This window comes from Eretmochelys imbricata, chromosome 5, assembly GCF_965152235.1.
Source record: "Eretmochelys imbricata isolate rEreImb1 chromosome 5, rEreImb1.hap1, whole genome shotgun sequence".
In the NCBI taxonomy this organism is placed as follows: Eukaryota; Metazoa; Chordata; order Testudines; family Cheloniidae; genus Eretmochelys; species Eretmochelys imbricata.
In genome coordinates this window covers 22,712,014-22,734,265 of record NC_135576.1, presented here as the reverse complement: position 1 = coordinate 22,734,265, position 22,252 = coordinate 22,712,014, and the positions used below count along the sequence as shown (strand labels likewise).

Genomic DNA, 22,252 nt, shown 5'->3' with positions numbered 1-22,252 from the left:
TGCCCAACTTGAGACTCTTAACGGGGCTTGATTTTTTCAGAAGGTGGTTGCTTAGAACTTTCTGAAAATCTGGCCCCTTAAGGCATCTGAACCTGAGCACCCACAATCATAGTCACTGTTGAAATTCTTGGCCTTTGTTTTCATGTCTGGCGCTGTTATCTTGTTAAATACAAAATTATAAAGTTAATCAGATTAATAATAATAATAATAATTAATTGTTATTGTTACCTAGTCTTTTAGAGCACTTTTCATCAGTAAATCTCAAAGCCATCCCCATTTTACAGATGGGAAATCTGAGGCACGGATCAGGGAAGTGACTTGACCAAGGTCACATAACAGGCCAGTGGCAGAGCCCTGGGAAAATAGTGTTGACTTGTGCATGCATGTGGGGGGCTAAATCCAGGCCTCTGGTGCTGCAATCTCCATTGTTAGGGGAACCAGTGGGTAACAAGATTCTATCTGGGAGCTAGGCCAAGCCAGAAGATGGTTGTGGGGGATCCACATAAAGGCCTGCAAAGATCACTTCAGTTGTTCTGGTTGTGTGAGTCTCTGCTGCTTGACTCAACAGCTGCGGCAGTGTGGGAAGCTTCCTGCCAAAGTCTCCTGGCTGTACAACTGCCCAGGATGCAGCCTCATTACTGGACCAGGGAAATGCTCCCAGATGTGTGACTGTTCTGTTCTTAAAAAGAAAAGGAGTACTTGTGGCACCTTAGAGACTAACAAATTTATTTGACCATAAGCTTTTGTGAGCTGTTAGTCTCTAAGGAGCCACAAGTACTCCTTTTCTTTTTGTGAATACAGACTAACACGGCTGCTACTCTGAAATCTGTTCTGTCCTTGTTTCATAAGTTTGGGTAAGGTTTGCTTTGGCCTTAAATGCTTGCTGTAACTCAAGATTGCGAACATACTGGACACAGAGATTGAACAATCCTGCTGTAACAGAAACAGGATGTCATCGGTTAAAGCAATGTGTGAATTGTGTTTCTTTATTCATGCCAAAACCCACCTTATGTTTTTGGCAAGGTATGCATCTGAAAGAGAATAAATAAACCTGTTTTGTGAATGTGCAGAGATGAGTTCATCCCAGTTCTTTATTTGAGCCTTAGGAATGTTCAGTTATTTCCCATTGTGAGTCTCTGTGTCTTACTGGAGAATCCGTATGTAATTACCTCTAGCTGTGCGAGTGCAGTAAGGAAGTGGATAACAATGCCATAAGTTTAAAAAAACACACTGGGGTCAGAAGTTCTTTTGGAAACACTGAAACAGATATTTCAGAGAAAGCATTAGCAGTGCAAGGAAACAGGAAGCATATCTCAACGATTAATTGGGGCGGGGGGGGGGAGGGAGGACTTTAATTACTCAGAAGACTCCAGGGTTCAGTCCCATTAGGGCACTGCAATTCCAGAAATCAACTCTGCAATACAACTGTAAATGGAATTGCTATATCCAAAAAACCTTTTTGTAAATAATATACTTTACGCTGAAGGGGATTTTGTTAGGAGAAATAGGGAAAAGAGAGATTTGGGGTCAGACTATGGTCAGCCCCTTCAGAGGTATATTGGGGAAGGGGTACAAGGAGCCTTCCCTCATCGCAGGAGCCTTCCCTCATCGCAGCCCTGTGCCAGACACAGCTGCAACTCCTGCACTCTTCTGGTATTGAGGTGTCTCCCTGATAGAGCCTCCTCAGGTACTAGTCACCCCAGAGAGCCCTGGCCCTGCCCCTTCTTAGCATCATCTAGAGAGTTGCCGGCTGGGACTGCTACACTTCTTTTGAAGCACTCCGCCGCTGTGTGCCAAGTTACTCCAGGAGGCAGTGTGCTTTCCTGAGGTGCAGTACCTCCTAATGCGCCAGATCAACCCCCAAGTCCTGCTTACTTATGGCTGTGACTAACAATAGATCTCATAGTGAATATAGCAAAGTGGGGAAATGTACATTTTTAGGATAAACAGAGTGAAAAGTCTGGACAAGAGATGGCTGCAAAAAAGTCTAGCGGCCACATCGAGTTTGCCTTATTCATGTGAGTATACCTGGTGCATCCAAGTAATCCCAGCTACTGTATCGCATTACAAGAAGCTAAAAGGACTCTTTCCTGCTATGATTCTTCCATGTAAGCAATTACTTTGGTTGCCACAGGAATGTTGTATAATCACAAAGGGGAGGTGGCATCTGCCATCATGAATGGGAGCAGGTGGTGGCTAAGTGACAGGTTGTCTGATAAAATGTGGTCCACACTATGGATGAGTTTGAGAAACCCTTGGAAGACATTAAGGTGCCCTTCATGCTCTCTAGGGTTGTAATTCTTATTCTTCCATGTGAAATGTTTTAAAGTCAGCACAGTAATGGAAACATACTTTATCTGCAATGCAGGGTCTCCAGGCCCCTTTTCCTTTGTGAATGAGAGATCTTTCCACAAAACAGCAGATATAGTAGCCAGCTATTTCTCTCTTGGCCACTTGGATAGCTGCCCAGTTTTGGTGGAAATGAACTGCCTTTAGCAACCTAAAAATAACCTCCCCATGACATTAGAATGAAACGGATACTATCATGGCCCTGGAGTCTAGCGGACATTAACATAAAGATAATAAAGGCACCAGGACTTTGAGAGTTAGCATAAATGTTGTTTCATCACATCTGCAGATTGTTTATCCCCAAATTCTTGTAACTGTATACAATCCAACCCTAGCTGGGATCAGTTAAATTATATTTTAGACAAGCTGTGCTTGAAAAAATACAATCCACATAATATGTACATAAGGCTTTAGATCCTTTATTCAAGTATGAAAGACGCTAGATACCCAAGTATTGCATATCGTGCTATGAACTCAGTATGACAGAAACAATGTTTTAAAAACTAATTCCAAAGTGCTATACCAAAAATATCATGGAAATGTACCCTCCAATTGTTGGCTTTGATAATGTAAGCGAGATCTGATGTTCTCAGCAGAGCTATTTATGCATTGTGACTATGCATAAAGACTGCTTCCTGTGTTCTTCCACCCTCCATATGTGAACAAAAAGTCCCCCTGAAAATAAAATAAAGCAGCTATATTCTCTATTGTCATATATGGAATCACAATCTATCCTAAACAGGGGACATTAATTAGAGAAAACAATTACAAACTATAGACACAAATAAACAGGCTTCCACACACCTTAAGTTCCAAGTTTGTCTCCTTTGTTTACCTTTGAAGAGCCTTCTTGGAATTCTATGCTGCACACAGAGACATCTAGTGGCTGAATAACATACTGTAAAGAAACATGTCATTACCCTTTCTAACATTGTCTTCAAATCCTGAATATTGAAACCAAAATAGAACAAGAGTGTTGTTATGGATTTTTCAGAAATGTTTATTATGAATTTAATTCAAATCAGTCCAAAAGCTGTTTAAGGTGAAAAAGCATATTGTATAGCAGATGAAAACAAAGCTAATCTAAAGAGTGATGATATATTGGTTTAGCTGGGTGGATCTCATTATCTCTAGGCCAAGAGGGAGCCTGTCAATGGCTGCCTCCCCTAGAAGATTTCTGCCACAGCAGAGACTGATGGTACAAGCAATTTCCTGTGTTTCTTTCTATTTAAAAGGACATTGCCAAAGTTCTGACTTTTAAAAATCACTGTTATTCACTCTAACTTTTAATAGCCAGTTGAAAGAATGGAAATGAAATCTGCTTTTCTTACCTAATGCCCTAACCCTGCAGGCTACCAATGGGTGGGTCTGTGGTGCCAGCACAGAGTGACATTGGCTTCAGAGGTCCACCTGCATTGAATAACTTGTAGGATCTGGGCTTATGGTCTTTCCCTTCTGTCCCATGGACCCGGCAGATTGTTGTTGTAGGTTTGAATGAAAGTGCTAGGGTGCTGACACTGATTTCTAAAGAAATTATTCAAGTATTTGTTAGGGGAGAAAATATATTGAGGACTACATTTTCCTATGTGGGTAACTAAACTGCACCCCAAATCCTCTTCACCTGGTGTGCTGTGCAGTCACCCACAGGTACATAGATATACTGTAACTGATCTTGTGCTCATGAATGCTGGGATACATTTCAAATGCAGGGTTTGCACACTCCTAGCTACGTGCAACCTGAACATTTTTCCACTGAAGAAATAACAGGGATTTAGTAAACTGACATAAAAATCAGGATCAATCAGAGTTTGCACATGTCATATTGGACAGTAGTGTCCCTTTTAAAAAGTAAAGCCTCACACCTCTGTTGTATTACTATGTATAGGCATGCTGTTGAATTCAGACATTCAGTAGAGTGATATACCCAGCACTCTTAAGGAGACCACTTTGAGTTGTTTATGTAGCATTTCCATCTATTCAGAAAACTACAGGGTGGTTCCAGCTGTTGAACATTTATCTTACTTCCTGATTTCCTTGCCAGGCATGAAAGCAGAGGTTTCTAGCATGTTCATTTAGTGAATGGTGGGTTCAAAGGAGGTACACGTTGCACACTATGGGACCAGCAAGGGTAATTTCCAGAGCTGCCCCTTAGGAAAGCCTGCTAGTGTTTGTTTCACCAAAGGAAGCAAACTTTAACGTGCAGCTTGTCTTCTCTGGAAACCCCATAGGTAGAGACTGCCTTGGTAAATGTGCTGAATCAAAGGATCCCCTGGATGTGTGGGTGGTGCCAGGCATCTTCATCCCCTCTCTACTTTGGGTTATAACATTAAAACCCCAACTCAGTCCTTACTTTTTGGGGAGGGAGCAGCTTGTCCGTGGTGCCAGTCGCTCTAGTAACTAAACACTTACTTGGTTAATTAGATCTCCAGAGAGAGACCCCTAATAGACTTCATGGTGTTTCCTGGTCAGCTCCTGGCCCTGGTTCTGCTTGGATTTTTATTTACTGGAAATTTTTCTATCATTCAGATCATGGAGGGAATGCTTTGTCAAAAAGGAGGGTCTTGTAGCATGCCCTAAAGCTGATTAACTCTGGATCAGCCTAAACCGTTCTGTGAGCTTGTTCTACAGCCAGAGCCTCTCAGCCAAAGATGCTTTATCTGTAGTTCCCAGGCATATCAACCTGAGCTTTGTAAACTGCATTATCCAGTAGCAGGGAGCAGCAGTTTTTCTGAGCCATAGAGTCAGCTGCTGACAGAGCTGAGTTCTGACTTGTTAACGGCTTTGGAAATAGGGACTGAGACCTTGAACTGAAGTGTAAGCAGACCAGTTGGTAGTGGAGTTCTTGGTGGCCTGTCCAACTGATGGGTCTGGCAGCTACGTTTTGTACAATGTGTCGCCTCTGCATTGCTTTCAATGTCAGTCACATTTGCAGAAAGTTGTAGCGGTCCAGTCTGCAGCTCATAATTTAGGGGCATTCAATGAAAGAGGTATAAACTGGCCATCAATAAATTTAGACAGGAAGTTAGAAGATAAGAACGGCCTTATGGTCCATCTAACCCAGTGTCCTGTCTTCGGACAGTAGCCAATGCTAAGTGTGTCAGAGTGAATGAACAGAACAGGGCAATTATAGAGTGATCCAGCTTCTGGCAGTCAGAAGCTAGGGACACCCAGAGTGTAGGGTTGCATCCCTGGCCATTTTAGCTAATAGCCATTGATGGACCTATCATCCATGAACTTATCTAATTCTTTTTTGAACCCAGATACAGTTTTGGCTTTCACAACATTCCCTGGCTATGAGTTCCACAGGTTGATTGTGTGTTGTGTGAAGAAGTACTTCCTTTTGTTTATTTTAAACCTGCTGTGTATTCATTCCAATGGGTGACCCCGGTTCAAGAAGGGGTAAATAACACTTCCTTATGCACTTTCTGCTCACCATTCATGACTTTATAGTCCTCTATCACATTCCCCTAAGTCATCTCTTTTCCAAGATGAAAAGTCCCAGTCTTTATAATCTCTCCTCATGGGGAAGCGGTTTCATACCCGTAATTACTTTCGTTGCCCTTCTCTGGACTTTTTCCTATTCCAATGTATTTGTTTTGGGATTGGGCAACCAGATCTACATTCAGTATTCAAGGTGTGGGCGTACCATGGATTTATATAGTGCCATTATGATATTTACTGTGTTATTATCTATCCCTTTCCTAATGGTTCCTAGCATTCTGTTAGCTTTTTTGACTGCCGCTGCACAATGACCCCACAATCTCTTTCTTGCATGGTAACAGCTAATTTAGACCCCATCATTTGGTATGTATAGTTGGGATTATGGTTTCCAATATGCATTATGTTGTATTTATCAACATTGAATTTCATTTGGCGTTTTGTTGCCCAGTCACCCAGTTTTGTGAGATCCCTTTGTAACTTTTCAAGTCTGCTTTGGACTTAACTATCTTGAGTAATTTTGTATCGTCTGTAAATTTTGCCACCTCACTGTTTACCTGTTTTTCCAGATCATTTATGAACACGTTGAACGGCACTGGTGCCAGTATAGACCCCTGGGGGACACCACTATTTACCTTTCTCCATTCTGAAAACTGCCCATTTATTCCTACTCTTTGTTTCCTGTCTTTTAACCAGTTACTAATCCATGAGAGAACCTTCCTTCTTATTCCATGACCACTTACTTTGCTTAAGAGGCTTTGATGAGGGACCTTGTCAAAGGCTTTCTGCAAGTCCACTGGATCACGCCTGTCCACATGTTTGTTGACCCCCGCAAAGAATCCTAATAGATTATTGAAGCATGATTGCCTTTTACAAAAGCAGTGTTGACTGTTCCCCAACAACTTGTATTGATCTATGTGTCTGATAATTCTGTTACTATAGTTTCAACCAATTTGCCTGATACTGAAGTTAGGCTTACTGGCCTGTATTTGCCAGGATAGCTTCTGGAGCCTTTAAAAAAAAGAAAAGTAGTTAGGAGGTTTCTAACCAACAGAGGAGTGAGGTTCTGGAATAGCGTCTGGAATCCAGTAGGAATAGCGTGGAAAAACATCCTAACTAGTTTTAAGATGGAGCTTCATAAGTTTGTCAATGGGATTATCTGATGGGGTTGCCTATGATAGCAGGGGACTGGACTTGACCCAGGGTGTCCCTTTCAGTCCTATGTCCTGTGCTTCTAAACTGAAAGGGAGGAAATTTAAGACTGAAAAAGGGAACGTTTTCCACTTAATGTACAATTAGCCTTTGAACCCATTGCCTCAAGATGTATTTGAGACCAAATGTTTAGGAAGATTCAAGAAAAGACTATACGGTTAACAAGAAAATCTAGAGTTACCAATCAAAAAGAAAGTAAATTTTGGAAGGAATAAAACTATTAAGCTTTAGGGCATAAAACAACCTGTAGGTTTTGGGAAGAAACTTCCCTTCAAGTCAGGTTATCCCATATCTGTCTACTCTGGGGTTTTTTTGCACCTTTCTCTGAAGCAACAGGCACTGGCCGCTATTGGAGACAGGATACTAGGCTAAATGGACCACTGGCTTGATTGAGTGTGGTAATTCCTATGTTCCTATGAGTCATGCCCTATATGTATAAGAATGTTGTTATTTTATGACAAATATATATAAAGGGCATCATTGAATTCTAGGATTGGAAGTAGATGTTGTTTAACATCATGTTTAAGAAAAAAATGTTGTTTCTGTACATTGGTTATTTACCAGGACAGAAAAAGAGCAAAAGTCATTCTAAAAAGCATGTGAAATTTTGATGTGTACCGGGGCTTAGATGGTCTTTTAAAAATTTTTTTAGAGTGGCCAATTGATCTGCCCTGCTGCAGCTAACCCTGTGGTGCTGGTTCTGCAGGCTAGAGAGAGATCTTTCCAATTATTTTGTGCTATCTGTATAGCAGTTCACTTCACATTTAGGAAACAAACTGTGTCTATCTTCTATTTGCTCTCCTCAATGAAGAAACACAGTGGGATCTTGCATGAGGTGTTAAATATATTCACTGGTGGGAAAGACAACAGGTTATCATCTCAACAGCAGCAGTAGGGTTTGCTTAGTCTATCGTATAATCCCTAGTGTGCTGCTTTGCTGTGTCAATTTGTGATGATTGCCAAGATGTTTGTGGTTCAGTAGAATGCATTCTCTTTTATAATGCTGTTCTTCATCTTGCCTAATTAAGGACGTGGTCCAGCTGGGGTTTTGCCTGAGAAGGGACTCTGGAGTAGCCCCTCATGCTGTATTAATGCCAGAGCTCTGTGTTCATGATATCCCTGTTTCCCCTCGGAAGCCACTGAGATGTCACAATCACTGAATGCTGAAGTTACTAAATGAATGGGGCAAATTTTCTCGTTTTAGATCTCTTCAAACTACAGCGTGTGGTACAGCTCCTGCTGTCCTAACAATGAAACGGCCTTGAACAGGATTTCCTGGGTTCGTTTAATGAGATGCACACAGAACTGAAATAATCACCTCACTTCCTGGAAAGCAAGGAAAATGAAGATGGCAGGGCTACAGATTCTAGACGTTCAAAAGATACATCCCCATGTGGCCAGACGAATAGGGCAGAGTCACATTTTTCTTTTGAGTTATGACAAAACAACCACGTTTAGAGCCAAAGATTACAGACAAAGGACTGTTCTTAGAAGCGCCATGGTTTGGATTTCTAATTGTTTTTACCGCATAATAAAACCCCAGGTAGTTTATTATACAACAGCATCAATTTAAATAATAATGTCTCTGTCATGGGTGTATATTGAAAATTCTAGAATGCCTTCCCCAAAGGCTTATAGCCTGTGTCAAATAAACGTTTGTTTTGTTACAAGAAGAAAGAATATCTAAATTACCTTGTTCTTTGTTACTTTTTATAGTAATCTGAAACCAGGTTGGATATAATATAATCCAGGAAGCCAGTAAGAATATTTTGGGGCTTTATTTTGATCATTTGTATTTGCACGCAATTGACCTTCGGGACATCACACACAGTTTGGGTGTTTCCTCTTTATAGGACCATGGCTTATATGGAACCATAGAATCGTAGAAGTGTGGGACTGGAAGGGACCTCAAGAGGTCATCTAGTTCAGTGGTTCTCAACCAGGGGTATGCGTACCCCTGGGGGTACGCAGAGATCTTCCAGGAGATGCATCAACTCATCTAGATATTTGCCTAGTTTTACAACAAGCTACATAAAAAGCACTAGTGATGTCAGTACAAACTGAAATTTCATACAGACAATTACTTGTTTATACTGCTGTATATACTATACACTGAAATGTAAGTACAATGTTTATATTCTAATTGATTTATTGTATAATTATATGGTAAAAATGAGAAATTAAGCAATTTTTCAGTAATAGTGTGGTGTGACACTTTTGTATTTTTATGCCTGATTTTGTAAGCAAGTAGTTTTTAAGTGAGGCAAAACGTGGGGTACACAAAACCATTCAGACTCCTGAAAGGGGTACAGTAGTCTGGAAAGGCTGAGAACCACTGGTCTAGTCCAGTCCCCTGCACTCAAGTCAGGAATACATAATAACCAGACCATTCCTGACAGGTGTTTGTCCAGCATGTTCTTGAAAACCTTCAATGATGGAGATTCCACAACCTCCCTAGGCAATTTGTTCCAGTGCTTAACTACCCTGACAGGAAGTTTTTCTTAATGTCTAACCTGAATCTCCCTTGCTGCAATTTAAGCCCATTGCTTCTTGTACTATCTTCAGAGGTTAAAGAGAACAATTTTTTCCTCCTACTTGTAACAACCTTTTTTTGCTTGAACACTGTTATCATGCTCCTCCCCCCCCCCCCCCCCCCCCCCCGGTCTTCTCTTCTCCAGACTAAACAAAGCCAAGTTTTTATTCTCCCCTTAGAGGTCACGTTTTCTAGACCTTTAATCATTTTGGTTGCTCTTCTCTGGACTGTCACCAATTTGTCCACATCTTTTGTGAAATGTGGCACCTACAACTGGACACAAGACTTTAGTTGAGGCTATATCTGCATGGAGTAGAACAGAAGAATTACTTCTTGTCTTGCTTACAACACTCCTGCTAATACATCCCAGAATGATGTTTGCATTTTTTTTGCAACAGTGTTACGCTGTTCACTCATATATAGTTTTCAATCCACTATAACCTCCAGATCCCTTTCTGCAGTTCTCCTTCCTAGGCAGTCATTTCTCATTTTGTATGAGTGCGGTTGATTGTTCCTTCCTAAGTGGAGTACTTTGCATGTGTCCTTATTGAATTTCATCCTATTTACTTCAGACAATTTCTCCAGTTTTTTGTCATTTTGAATTTTAATCCTGTCCTCCAGAGCACTTGCAACCTATCCCAGCTTGGTACTTTATAAGTGTACTCTCTCTGACATTATCCAAATCACTGATGAAGATATTGAACAGAACTGGACCCAGAACTGATCCCTGCAGGACCTCACTTGATATGCCCTTCCAGTTTGACTGTGACCCCGATAACTACTCCCTGGGAGCTGTTTTCCAATCAGTTATAGTAGATCCATCTAAGCTGTATTTGCCTAGTTAGTTTATGAGAAGATCATGTGAGACAGTATCTAAAGCCTTACTAAAGTCAAGATATCCCACATAGCAAGGGATAGTCTAGATCCACGGTGTCCAGTAGAAATTCAATGCTAGCCACACTGCTAGCCACACTTGTGGTTTTGAATTTTTCTTATTAGCCACATTATAAAAAAGCCACATGCATTAGCCACAATTCTATAGCCTATTAGCCACATGTGGCTAGTGACGAACGTATTGGACACCGCTGGTCTAGATAATACTTAGTCCTGCCATGAGTGCAGGAGACTGAACTAAATGACCTCTCGAGGTCCCTTCCAGTCGTACGATTCTATGGTTCTGTTATCTTCTAGGTGTTTGCAAATTGATAGCTTGCTTGTTATTGCATATGAGTGTATGGTCATAGGTGCAGTGGAAAGATTCAGGTAATTTTGCAAAATACTGGGGTTGATTTCAATGACCAAGGTGGGGATTCTTCCTTCCTCCCCTCCCAACTCCAAGCTTAACGTAATTGCTGAATGTGTCTTACCTTATTCTGCAACAGTTGGTTCATGCGTTTTGTCCTGAGCCTTTGCTCAAACTGCAAATGGAGTGTAGCCTGAAACCTACATTGCCAACATCCAGGACGTTTAAGCCTCCTGTGGTGGCTGCTCCAGGCCAGTAGTTTAAATCTCCTGCTTAGCTATGGTGTTGTAGGGGGATTGTTCTAGCCTGAATCTCTGTGGCCACATTCTCCAGTAGACAGGGTCTCATTAGTCGTAGAAATCTCACCATGGGAGGATTCTAACTATAAAGACCATGCCTAGAAATTAGGCTTCAGCCTGCCCAGAGACAGACAGATTGCTAGAGCAAAGCTGGGTAGTGTGATGGAGAGCATTGTTCTCATTTATCCCTACAGCTGTAAGGGACCAGGCTGTAGGTGTGATGGAAGCTCAGTGGAAGAGAAAGCCAGAGAGGAAATTTGAAGGGGGAGTAGGGGGAGGGACATGAGGAAGTGGTAGGGGAACCAGGCCAGCAGGTTAAAAGGAAACTCAAGAGGGCAGATGATAGCTTTTACAGGGGTGGATAGAATACAAAGTAGGGTGTTTATGCAAATGAGAATGCACAGTAAATGAATACGTAAATTATGGCGTGACCTCATTTGTATACTCTTTCCAGCTTTCCAAAGCTGCAGAGGCAGCAGGCATGCTAAATTAACATGACAGCTCATCACATCATGGTGAGTGAACGACAGCAATAGAGATGCAGAGCAGAGAGAAACACAGCTGCCTGCATTCAAGCATCCATTGTCCTGTGTTCCCTGGCTCCCTGAGCTACAAATCATGAACAGCCCTGTCATCCCTGAAAGAGTGAGCAGCATCCCGGCATCCCTGTGTTGTTCTTTAGGGCTTTAAAATAACTAGATATATGACTCTGTATGTCAGTGTAAGTGACTTTTGTCATGAGATTCAAGATTGTTTACTATATATGAACAGGGAAGGAATTATTGACTATAGATTAAGATGGTGTAAATTATAGCAGTCCTGGATCAGGTCTAACTAGCAGTGCTGTGTTTTAGGCATATTTTCCCAGGGCAGAGAGCTTTTGGGAAGAGCTGAAGTGATATTTTGGCCCTGTCCCAGTGACTTTTTTTGGCTTGATCCTTGCATCTCTTCTGGAATGAGTTATCCCCTCTTGGGTATATAAGCCAACCTAAATTGGATGCAGTAATTTTGTTAGGAGAATAGAGTTCTCTTGCTCTTTAGATGAGTCATTTAGATTATACAGAAGTGTGAGTTACAAACCATTTAGCATTAGAATAGAGCCCTGAGATTGCGACTATGGTACCTTGCAATATCACCAAGAAATAGCTGGAATGTAAGTGTTAAATAAGTTTAAAAATTATGTATAGCATTATAGTAGTAGGAGCTATGACCGGTAGAGTTAGGGTTGCGTAACAGTTTCCATTTCAAGCCTGTTATCAGTCACTTATTATTTTCTGAAACTTTCAACTGTTGAGCAGAATTTTTATAGGCTTTGGCTCTGCATAAACAGTGAGGTCTTTTGGGGAAATTTTGAGCAGAAGCAGTTCAGCCATTTTTGAGTATGAAATTGCCTGAGTCCTGAAAGGTGAAATTTGTCCAGAAAATAGCCTATACTGAGGAAAAGTTCCTTTGCTTTTCCAGGGGAAATTTGAGTTTTGATTTTTTCCCCCATGTCAGAAGCCTTCCAAAATTGTACTGAGCATACATTTTAGCTACTTTATGTACGTTTATAAAGTGCACAACTAAGAGAGGATTCATCAATGCATGTGAACACTTCAAAGATAATTATGAAGTGACATATCTAGGAAAATATATTAATACTGCACCTGCATAACAACTTGTGGGGTTGGGGGAAGCATTGGCGTGGATCTTGTAGGGTGCACAGATATTGAGGAGGGCTAATTGTACATTTCGTAAGGAGTGTTCCAAATTTGCTGTGCGTCTCTCAGCATGTGCAGGAGTGGGGCTCTCAAATCTGATCATGCCATTGAAGACTATAAGCTTGATTGCACCTTGTATTGCCACCTCTACGTATGCAGATGCCAACCTTTTTCACCCACTTTGCACATGTGTAGATGACATCACAAGATGTTAGGTAGTGAATAATCAAACGCTCTGCATCCTAATGCATCTGCACAAGGCATCAGAGTTAAGATTGTGCGTATAACCTTGCCAGACTTTTGAGTACTTAGCTGTGTTATCTTAACAACAGTCTATTAAGCTAGCTTTTTGTATGGCAGACTCATCAATATTCACTATATTGATATTAATAAAATAACATGGTTTCTATGTGGTTTCCCCTACAAAGCTGTCATTGACGGTCAGTGGAAGTTTGGTGAGCTGACTAAATGGAGAATAAACAGTGGAGATCTGCCCTACAACTTTATATAAAATGATCAGTGCCAAATCCTGTATTCCTGACTAAACTTCCTTCTCTCTGAGAATTTTGCATGAGTAAAGACTGCAGGATGGTGCTCATAAAAATATATAGATGGATGGATGAAGTTATTCAGTAATGTCAAAAGGGATCCATTGAAATATCTGTAAAGACTCTGCTGAATTTTCTGGCTCACATAAAACTAGTTTAATAGAATTCCAAGCTTTCAGGGGAAAAAAAAAGAAATTGTAAGTGGAATATGTACCATGGAATTTTCTTCAAACTAGAAAACACTGGTAAAAATGAGAGCAATTCCATCACCTTGGCTAGTTTCTTCAATATATTCCTTTTTCTTATTTTTCAGATGACAGAAACCAATAAGTTTCCAGATCCTGCTAATGTGGAAGTGACCAAAGGGAATTGCCAAAGTCCGACCCTGGGAGGTGGTATATTGAAATACAGAAGCCGATCCCAAGGTAAAGCAGGCTTGGTAAAAGATATGAATAAAAGAGCATATGCCACGGCAGAGCTCTTGCACATCAAACAGAGTGGGCTAGGTGTGAAACCTATTAAGCAGAGCTAGGTTTTATTTCTTTTGGACCTCAGGATAGTTTGGTTTGGATGGGGAATTTGAACTGCACAATGTTTGCATTCAGCAGAGCTTGTTGAGTTGAACCTTGTTGTTGGCAGAATAATGAAGCAAAATTCTGCATTACTGAATTTTATTTACCATTCCTTAAATTTCCTATGTATTTGGTTTGATTTATTTAGAATCATAGATCATCGAATATCAGGGTTGGAATGGACCTCAGGAGGTCATCTAGTCCAACCCCCAGCAGGACCAATCCCCAATTTTTGCCCCAGATCCCTAAATGGCCCCCTCAAGGATTGAACTCACAACCCTGGGTTTAGCAGGCCAGTGCTCAAACCACTGAGCTATTCTTCGCTTGAGGGTGGGGGCCTTTTCAAAACGCCATCACTTTATTCCATTCATTAGGGCAAAATACTGGCTTGTTTATTGTTACTTAAATCTAAAATAGAAAAAGGTCATGCCTTCCAGTAGACTGACAATACATAGTGTGAAAGTAGTACAACTCCCTTTTCCATGAACTCCAAATACCTGAATCACAGTAATGACACGTCCTCATCACCATGTCTGTTTGGGATCACTCCCTCCTCCAGTCAACAGGCTCTCCATTTATCCAAATGGCTTGCATGTCCCCCCAAGAATTTAGACAACCCATGATCACATCAATTGAAATGAATACTTATTTGTATTTAAAACAGTGTGCGTGTAGAACCAGATCCTGCCACCACCACTCAGGTTGAGCACCTTACCCTGTGAATTGTCTTATTGAAATTGGTAGGGTGGTAGCATAAAATACTACGAAGGCTCAGTAGGGTGGCAGAGTGACTCTGGCACCCTGTTTGGGAGTGGCATAGGGTGGAGTAGGCAGGAGAGGAAGGAAGGTTCAGTAGTTGGCGCAGTAGCCTGGGACTCTGGAGACCTAGGTTCAATTTCCTGCTCTGCCACAGACTTCTGGGAAAGTCAATCTCTGTGCCTTAGTTCCCCATCTGTAAAATGGGTATAACAGCACTGCCTGAGCTCAAAGGGGTGTTGTAAGGATAAAAGATTGAAGTGCACAGATACTACTGTTAATGAGGTCACATAAGTGCATAAGGGCTTGTTGTATTCCTGTTTGAAGAGGACTATGTGAATGTGAAGTAGGAACCTTTCAGTTCACGCCTGCAGAGTCCACATGGGGAGTTACAGCACAGCACTTTGGTGAGCATTGTTATTCAGATCCCCATAGTCCGGACTGTAGGGGAGTGCAGACATCGCCTAAAGCAGCAGTTCGGGGCCCCCTGGGGAAGCGTGAGCAGGTTTCAGGGGGTCCGCCAAGCAGGGCCTGCATTACACTCACTGGGGCCTAGGGCAGAAAGCCAAAGCCGGAGTCCCGCCGTGGTGGGGCTAAAGCCCACGTCCAAGCAACTTAGCTTCGCAGGACCCCTGTGGTGTGGGGCCATGGGCAGTTGATCTGCTTGATACCCCCTAACACTGGCCCTGGCTTTTATATACAGAAAAACAGTTGTTGTGGCACAGGTGGGCCGTGGAATTTTTATAGCATGTTGGGGGGGCCCTCAAAAAGACAAAGGTTGAGAACCCCTGGCCTAAAGGGTATGTTTACACTTAGGGCAGCATGTAGAGTACAGATGTTGCACGCCCAGCAAGCAGAGTAGATGGTGACGCGTGGCTCAGGCAGGTAGAGTAGAGCAGAGTGCCCTTTACACCTGAACTCTAGGGTTATATAACAACAGTGTGAAAGTGGGAGACATTACTTGCAAGTGTAGACAGCCGTGTAGGTTATATACCCTACACAGCTGTCTACACTTGCAAGTAATGTCTCCCGCGTTCACACTGTTGTTTTTAGCAGTGTAGAGTCCTATTGTCCCTGCTTGAGCTGTCCACTGCCATGTGTAGCTATATGCTATAATAACAAGTGTGGATGCAACTTGCCTTTCACTGCGGAGTGCAGCTACACATACCCTACACACTGCCGTAAGTGTGGACAAGGCCTTAGGTGGATAGAATGAGTGGTTTCTTCAGGTCGTGATGGAGGCACGTTGATGATGAGTGTGAAAAACTGGGATACCCTTTGGCTAATTACAGGGTGTCCTTCAAGGCAAACGATTCAATACCTTACACTAACTCTACATTCACTTTTTTTTTTTTTAAGACAACTGGGACTGTTGCCAGAAAGGAAGGCAAATCATGTTTTTTGGCACCATGTTCCTTCTTCCATTCCTGAAAAATTACTTTCAGGATGATGAGACATTTCCAGACATGAATGCAACTACAGTGTCAGCTTTGTAAGCTATAAAGAAAGCTTGTGAGCTGTGCACACCAATGAGTGCAGTCAGCAGAATTCCAGCTCACTCTCTGTTTTTATCTCATTTTGTTTACTATAGCTAATCACAGAACCTAAGATTTTTGCATTGGCCATAGATTTTTAAAGACATTTTTGTCAGCATGAGATGGAGATGGGAATGCTCCTACATCTTTTGAATTGTATGCAATGCACATCAGTAATTGATAACAAGCAAAATTAACTCTTCCATGGGAAATTATTGAGCTACCCAACTGGATGCTGCTCCGTAGTATTGTTTTATTTATGATTTACAAAAGCCAACCATTACATGGCTTGTCAGAATTAAAAGGTGCTGCTGTTTGTCTAATAAATGGCATTCCTGGTTTGTCCCTCAGGGGCTGGATCCCGTTTAGAATCTGTGGGAGAAAATGATGAACTGACCGTGGAGAATGGTGAATCAAATTATGAAATAGCAGTGAAATATTCCCGGGGAGGGAGAAAACATTCTCTTCCCCAGCAGCTTGAATCCTCAGGAACAAGGCAGGTGAGTGGTTATACTATTTACTCTGCCTAATAATGATTTACAGCCAAATTCCCAGGTCCTTACTCAGTCTAAGGTTTTTCCTCAAGCTGCTAGAAATGATTGTAACAAACTGGGGCTGCATAGGTGTGTCATGGGGAATTGACCCCAGGCTTCAGCACCTACCACTTGAGCTAAAGGAGGACTCCTTTAGCTGTGAGGAAGTAGAAGGCTGTTGTAGTTGCTGAGGGAAACAGAAGTACTGTGCCAGTGTAATGCATGAATATGCTGTAGTTAAAGAGCTGTAACTATTTAAACAAACAGTGTGTTTCTTTCTTTCAGTTGATGATGGGATAGTTGTTACTTCAGAAGATCATGACTTCTATAGATCGTGAATCTACACAGTATCTCAGTTTACTAAAAAAAATATGTTAACTGTTACATTATAAAAGACGTTAAATAGATATAACATGAAATTCTGGCCACAGTGAAATCAATGGCATTAGGGCCAGGAGTTTATCACCAGATGTATATTTTAATATACAATAGCCATTTTAATTTTTGTCTAGTCCATGACTATATCAGAACTTTTCCCATGAAGCACATTGGTGCCTCTGTCATTCAAACAGAAAGAATTAAATTTAATTTCTGATGTTCGTTAGGAATACCATATTGTGAAGAAATCCACCCGCTCACTGAGTGCAGCTCAGGTGGAATCTCCATGGAGACTGGCCCAGCCGTCCATTATTTCCAACATTGTCCTGATGAAAGGACAAGGCAAGGTGAGGATTTTAGCATAGCATCACAAAGGCCTGATCTTCTGGGCCCTACTCCCACTGAACCTCAGTGCCTGTGAAAATCAAGTTCTGAATGTTTGTTGAAGTAAATCTGTCATGTGCTTGTTTCATTCTATGTGATGATCAGCAATAATAAACACTTAAGAGCCAAGTTTTGAAACCTGAATGCCTAAGTCATGCCTGCAAAATATGAATGAGGCAGAAACGATATCTTCCTATGTCTGTGTGCAGTGTCTAGCATGTTGTGGCCCAGATCCTGATTGAGATCGCTGGTCTCTACGGAAATATAAATATTAAATAAGAATGAGTCCATGGTTACAGATATGCATGCAAGTATGCAAAACAGGTATTCATTTAGCTAAGTACCTGTTTGCATTCGCAATAGCCTGCTTTGCACAAGAAAATCTGTCTGTTTTTATACTGTATCTGCCTAGAACATTGTGATAGCAGAGGTAAGTCAGCCAATCACCACCCTTACTCTGAATGCCTAAAAATTATAGAAAGTCAAGAGTCAGAACCAAGACTGGAATCCAGATTGATTATTTCCCCAGGCATTTCATTAGGCCACAATGCCTCCCATGATCTGTGTGTGCAATATCATGTTTGCATGTACACGAGGTGCTAATATATTTTACAGGGGCATCCTGAAATAACTTCATCTCATACTTATGATACTAGTGTAACAAGCAGAGTAGTATTTTTAACGGCCATATTTTTCATGAAGTAATAATTCTGAAGAGGTTTGTTTATCTCAATGGCTGTAATTCCCATTGATAGTAATAGGACCAAACCATCTACAGCATAGGCTGCAATTCCCACTGTCTCTTGTAGATGAAAGGATGCCAACAAAGTAATAGGAGTTACGTGCATTTACAGAGAGGGGAATAGACTCTGGGGGAATGTTTACGTACATGTCTTTAAATATGGAATTTGTTATTTACTTAAGTAAACAAATGTTCACACACACACTCACTTTCTGCTAACATTACAACACTGACCTTATGTCATCTTTTTACATTTCTCTCCTTCCTGAGGAAGTACAATATCTGTGATAGCAGAATAAATTGCAGTTAATCCTGGATATGGGTCTCCTGGTTGGGAATTCCACAATCCATCAGTTTAGGAGGCTGCTGTTATAGTTGGAGAAGTAGAAATGACGAACATAAAACCATAGCACCATGATAACATGACATAAACTTTTTCTGTATTTAAGGATGACTATGACAACTTTCAGGCTGAGTGATACTATTAGAGTGAGAGTAGATCAGGAGGGGAGAGTGGAGAATAAAATCACAGCATAATTCACCATCAGCTAATTAGATTGTCATGTTTCCTTCCTCTTGGACTATCAAACAGCCTTTATGAGATAAGTGATAACACAGTTGGGTGCCATCAATATATCACTTCTTCCTGTCTCTTTAGGGTCTTGGATTCAGCATTGTGGGAGGCCAGGATTCTGCTCGGGGACGCATGGGGATTTTTGTGAAGACTATCTTCCCAAATGGAGCAGCTGCTGCTGATGGAAGACTTAAAGAAGGTACTAGAAGCTAAAAACCCATGCTGTTGCACAGGGGTAATTCATAAACTTGTGTGTTTAAAAAAAAAAATTTAAGCCCCAAATGGCTGAGAACTTAAAAATTGGAGAGTAGCAGACTGCGAATCTGTTTTTTGGTCTTCTGTGGGTGGTTGTGTTGATTTTATGTCTGGGGGTTGTGCTGGGAGAGTTGTGTGGATTTGCACAGGTGGCGAACGAAGGGGGTGTGCTACAGTAAAGGGCAACGTGTTTTGGGGATTATTGGTTATGCTGTTGTGTGGGTGGTTGTGCTGGTGGATTTGTGTGGGTGGCAGTTGGGTGCGTGGGTGTGGCAGCTGGGACAAGTAATCCATCATCTGTGAAATCTCCCTCAGACAGCCAATTAAATTGTTGCATGAAAATGAGCTGTAGAGTAAGGATGATGATTGGTTGAATTATCTCTGCTATCACAGTGGTCTAGGACTCTTGGCATGGCATAAAGGCGTGCCTTACTGTAGCTGTACACCTCATGGTGTAATTTGTAAAAATCAAAATGGCTGAGAACTTAAACACTGGACAATAACAGGCCGCAAAAGCTAGTGGTGACTCAGTTTGGTGATATTCTAACAAAAGTATCTCTCAGCCATGCTTGTAGCTGCTTCCACCACTTCACACTGATTCAACAGACATTTTAGGCCTCAGAATGACACACACAGAGTCACATTCCTGGAATCTTATTATATAGATAGTGGGGAGAATCCAATTCTGTGTAAAAGGCCACAGAGCCAAATTAGTTCAACACAGCTGAAAAACCATAGCTGCTCGCCTTACTTGCCTCATGGTGTAATTTGTAAAAATCAAAATGGCTGAGAACTTAAACACTGGACAATAACAGGCCGCAAAAGCTAGTGGTGACTCAGTTTGGTGATATTCTAACAAAAGTATCTCTCAGCCATGCTTGTAGCTGCTTCCACCACTTCACACTGATTCAACAGACATTTTAGGCCTCAGAATGACACACACAGAGTCACATTCCTGGAATCTTATTATATAGATAGTGGGGAGAATCCAATTCTGTGTAAAAGGCCACAGAGCCAAATTAGTTCAACACAGCTGAAAAACCATAGCTGCTCGCCTTACTTGTGCGCCTGGAAACCAATGGAAGGTTATCAGCATGTGAATTCATCTTATCAATCTGTTCAACAAGAAAGTTGGTCAGACCACTCAACCTACTGGGTTTTTGTTGTGCTTTAAGAGAACAAAATAAAAGAAGGAATAATCCCCAGGAAGCCTTTCCATGCCTGGGGAAGTGTACAGAGAAATGTACTTCAGAGGGTCGATTTTGGGATCTTGTTGTTTAGTGTTTTTGAGCACCCAAAATGCACAGGACACCTTCATACAACATATGAGAACACCGTCCCTGCCCTGCTGAGCTTACTGTGTAGCTCTGACATGACGAGAATGGTCTAACCAGACACAGGGTTGGAAAGAGGAGAGGAAGGACAAGAAAGACAATAAGATCATGCCGCTAGTTAGTAAAGTATGGACATGGCCTGATTTATTAGCACCTTTCCTGCCTTTCAGATTGGCTGTATAGATTCACATCGATTAGCCATGGCATTGTGTGTGCTCACATATAGACTGGTTGGTAAAGGTACCAACTGACCGTGGGTTTAAAATGCCGGTTTACATAACACTGCAAGTGCCGTCTCTTCTGCAGGAAGGCACTCCTATGTAATCTTTGTGCACTGGCCCTGAGAAGCCAATAGTTATCAGATATCCCATAAACCTAAAATCCTCCACTAATCAGAGCTTGGGTATTCTGTTCTGCATTGGATTAGGAAAAGGTGGAGATGATAGTGCGCTGTCTAATTATGCACAGATGTAGGGGTGTGTAAGACTGGAGAAGAGAGATCTGGATCTTGCTCTCTTTTTCTCCCTCGAAAGAAGTAGCTCAACACAGCAGGTTGAAAGTATTGTGACCCAAAGCCTTGTAGTACTAAGCAAGCAGACATAGCTCTGGGACTTGTTTGGGGTGAAGGTGTCATGGATTCTCAGCCACCTCTGTGTGTTTAGCTCGCTTTTCTCTCTGAACACTCTGTGTACTACGTAGAATGCCATTAGTGTTCTGTGTGTGGGCGTAGGGCCAGCTTTCTCTGTATGGCCATATGGGTGCCATAACATTATGCTCCACTCTGATTCCCAAACTCCTGGGACGTCCTAGTATGGGAACGATGTGAAGAGACCGTGAGCCCCTGTTAGACTCCACACTGGGAGTTTCCACTCCAAACGTTCTGACTCCAATTAAAATCCAGAATATTTTCAATTGGTCTGTTATAATAAAAATTGAAGGTGAAGAATCACGGTTGAAGAATATTCTGTGCTCCACTACTTCAGCACTATATTAACTACAAAGGCCTTACGGCAAATGGAAATAAATAGAAAACAATTAAAAGCTTTTTTTAGCATAATAAATCAGAAACAATGTGGTAGCCCATTGCTTTGCTAATGTCCAGGAGCAGTCGTGTATCTGTCTACTATACTCTATCCAAGTGTAAATGCTGACTTGATTTTTGTATCTGATTGCCAGGGGATGAAATTCTAGAAGTTAATGGAGAATCTTTACAAGGGCTGACCCATCAGGAGGCCATTCAGACGTTTAAGGTAACAGAATTATAGACACAGTAAGAGAGAGAGACTGTATTTCTCATTGGTTAACAGTTTAACACCATGGTTTTATTTTCCGCTGCCACAGTTGACTGTACAGATGATTCACTGGATGATGCGTTATTGTGCGTCAGGTGTCTGTATAGTCTAATAAGTTTTCTTCCTTTTTTAGCAACTCAAGAAAGGTGTAGTGACCCTCACAGTGCGCACGAGACTGCACAGCCCGAGCCTCACCCCATGTCCAACTCCCACTTTAATGAGCAGATCAAGCTCCCCAAGCTCCAGTGCGAGTGGAGGAACTCCTGCACCTGGCTCTGAAGACGGAGATACTTTCTCCTCGTGTCGCAAAGGCCCAGGACCAAAGGACAGGATCATCATGGATGTGACACTCAACAAAGGTTAAAGAAAGTTTATTACTGCTCAGCTGGTTGAACTAACTTGGAAAACGGGTGTTATCCATCTGAATGTGTTTTTCGGTGAATTCCTAGTACACAGGCTAATACTTTCATCCTAACACATATTCCCACACCAATTTCATCCAGAGATTCTCAGCTTGTTCAGTCTGCAAACCGCAAAATGACTGAAAAATCATCATGTGACCCATCATATCCAAG

The 22,252-nt window shown here is 41.7% G+C and overlaps 1 protein-coding gene across 1 annotated transcript in view; it reads left to right on the top strand.

Moving 5' to 3' along the window:
- Nucleotides 1-22,252, top strand: part of PDZD2 (PDZ domain containing 2) — a 215,528-nt gene that overhangs the window by 151,840 nt on the left and 41,436 nt on the right. Inside the window, exons 6-11 of the mRNA XM_077816233.1 lie at nt 13,636-13,747; nt 16,537-16,685; nt 17,324-17,443; nt 18,881-18,995; nt 21,562-21,635; nt 21,811-22,036. Coding sequence (XP_077672359.1) covers nt 13,636-13,747; nt 16,537-16,685; nt 17,324-17,443; nt 18,881-18,995; nt 21,562-21,635; nt 21,811-22,036 — 796 coding nt within the window. The remainder of the gene's footprint in view (nt 1-13,635; nt 13,748-16,536; nt 16,686-17,323; nt 17,444-18,880; nt 18,996-21,561; nt 21,636-21,810; nt 22,037-22,252) is intronic.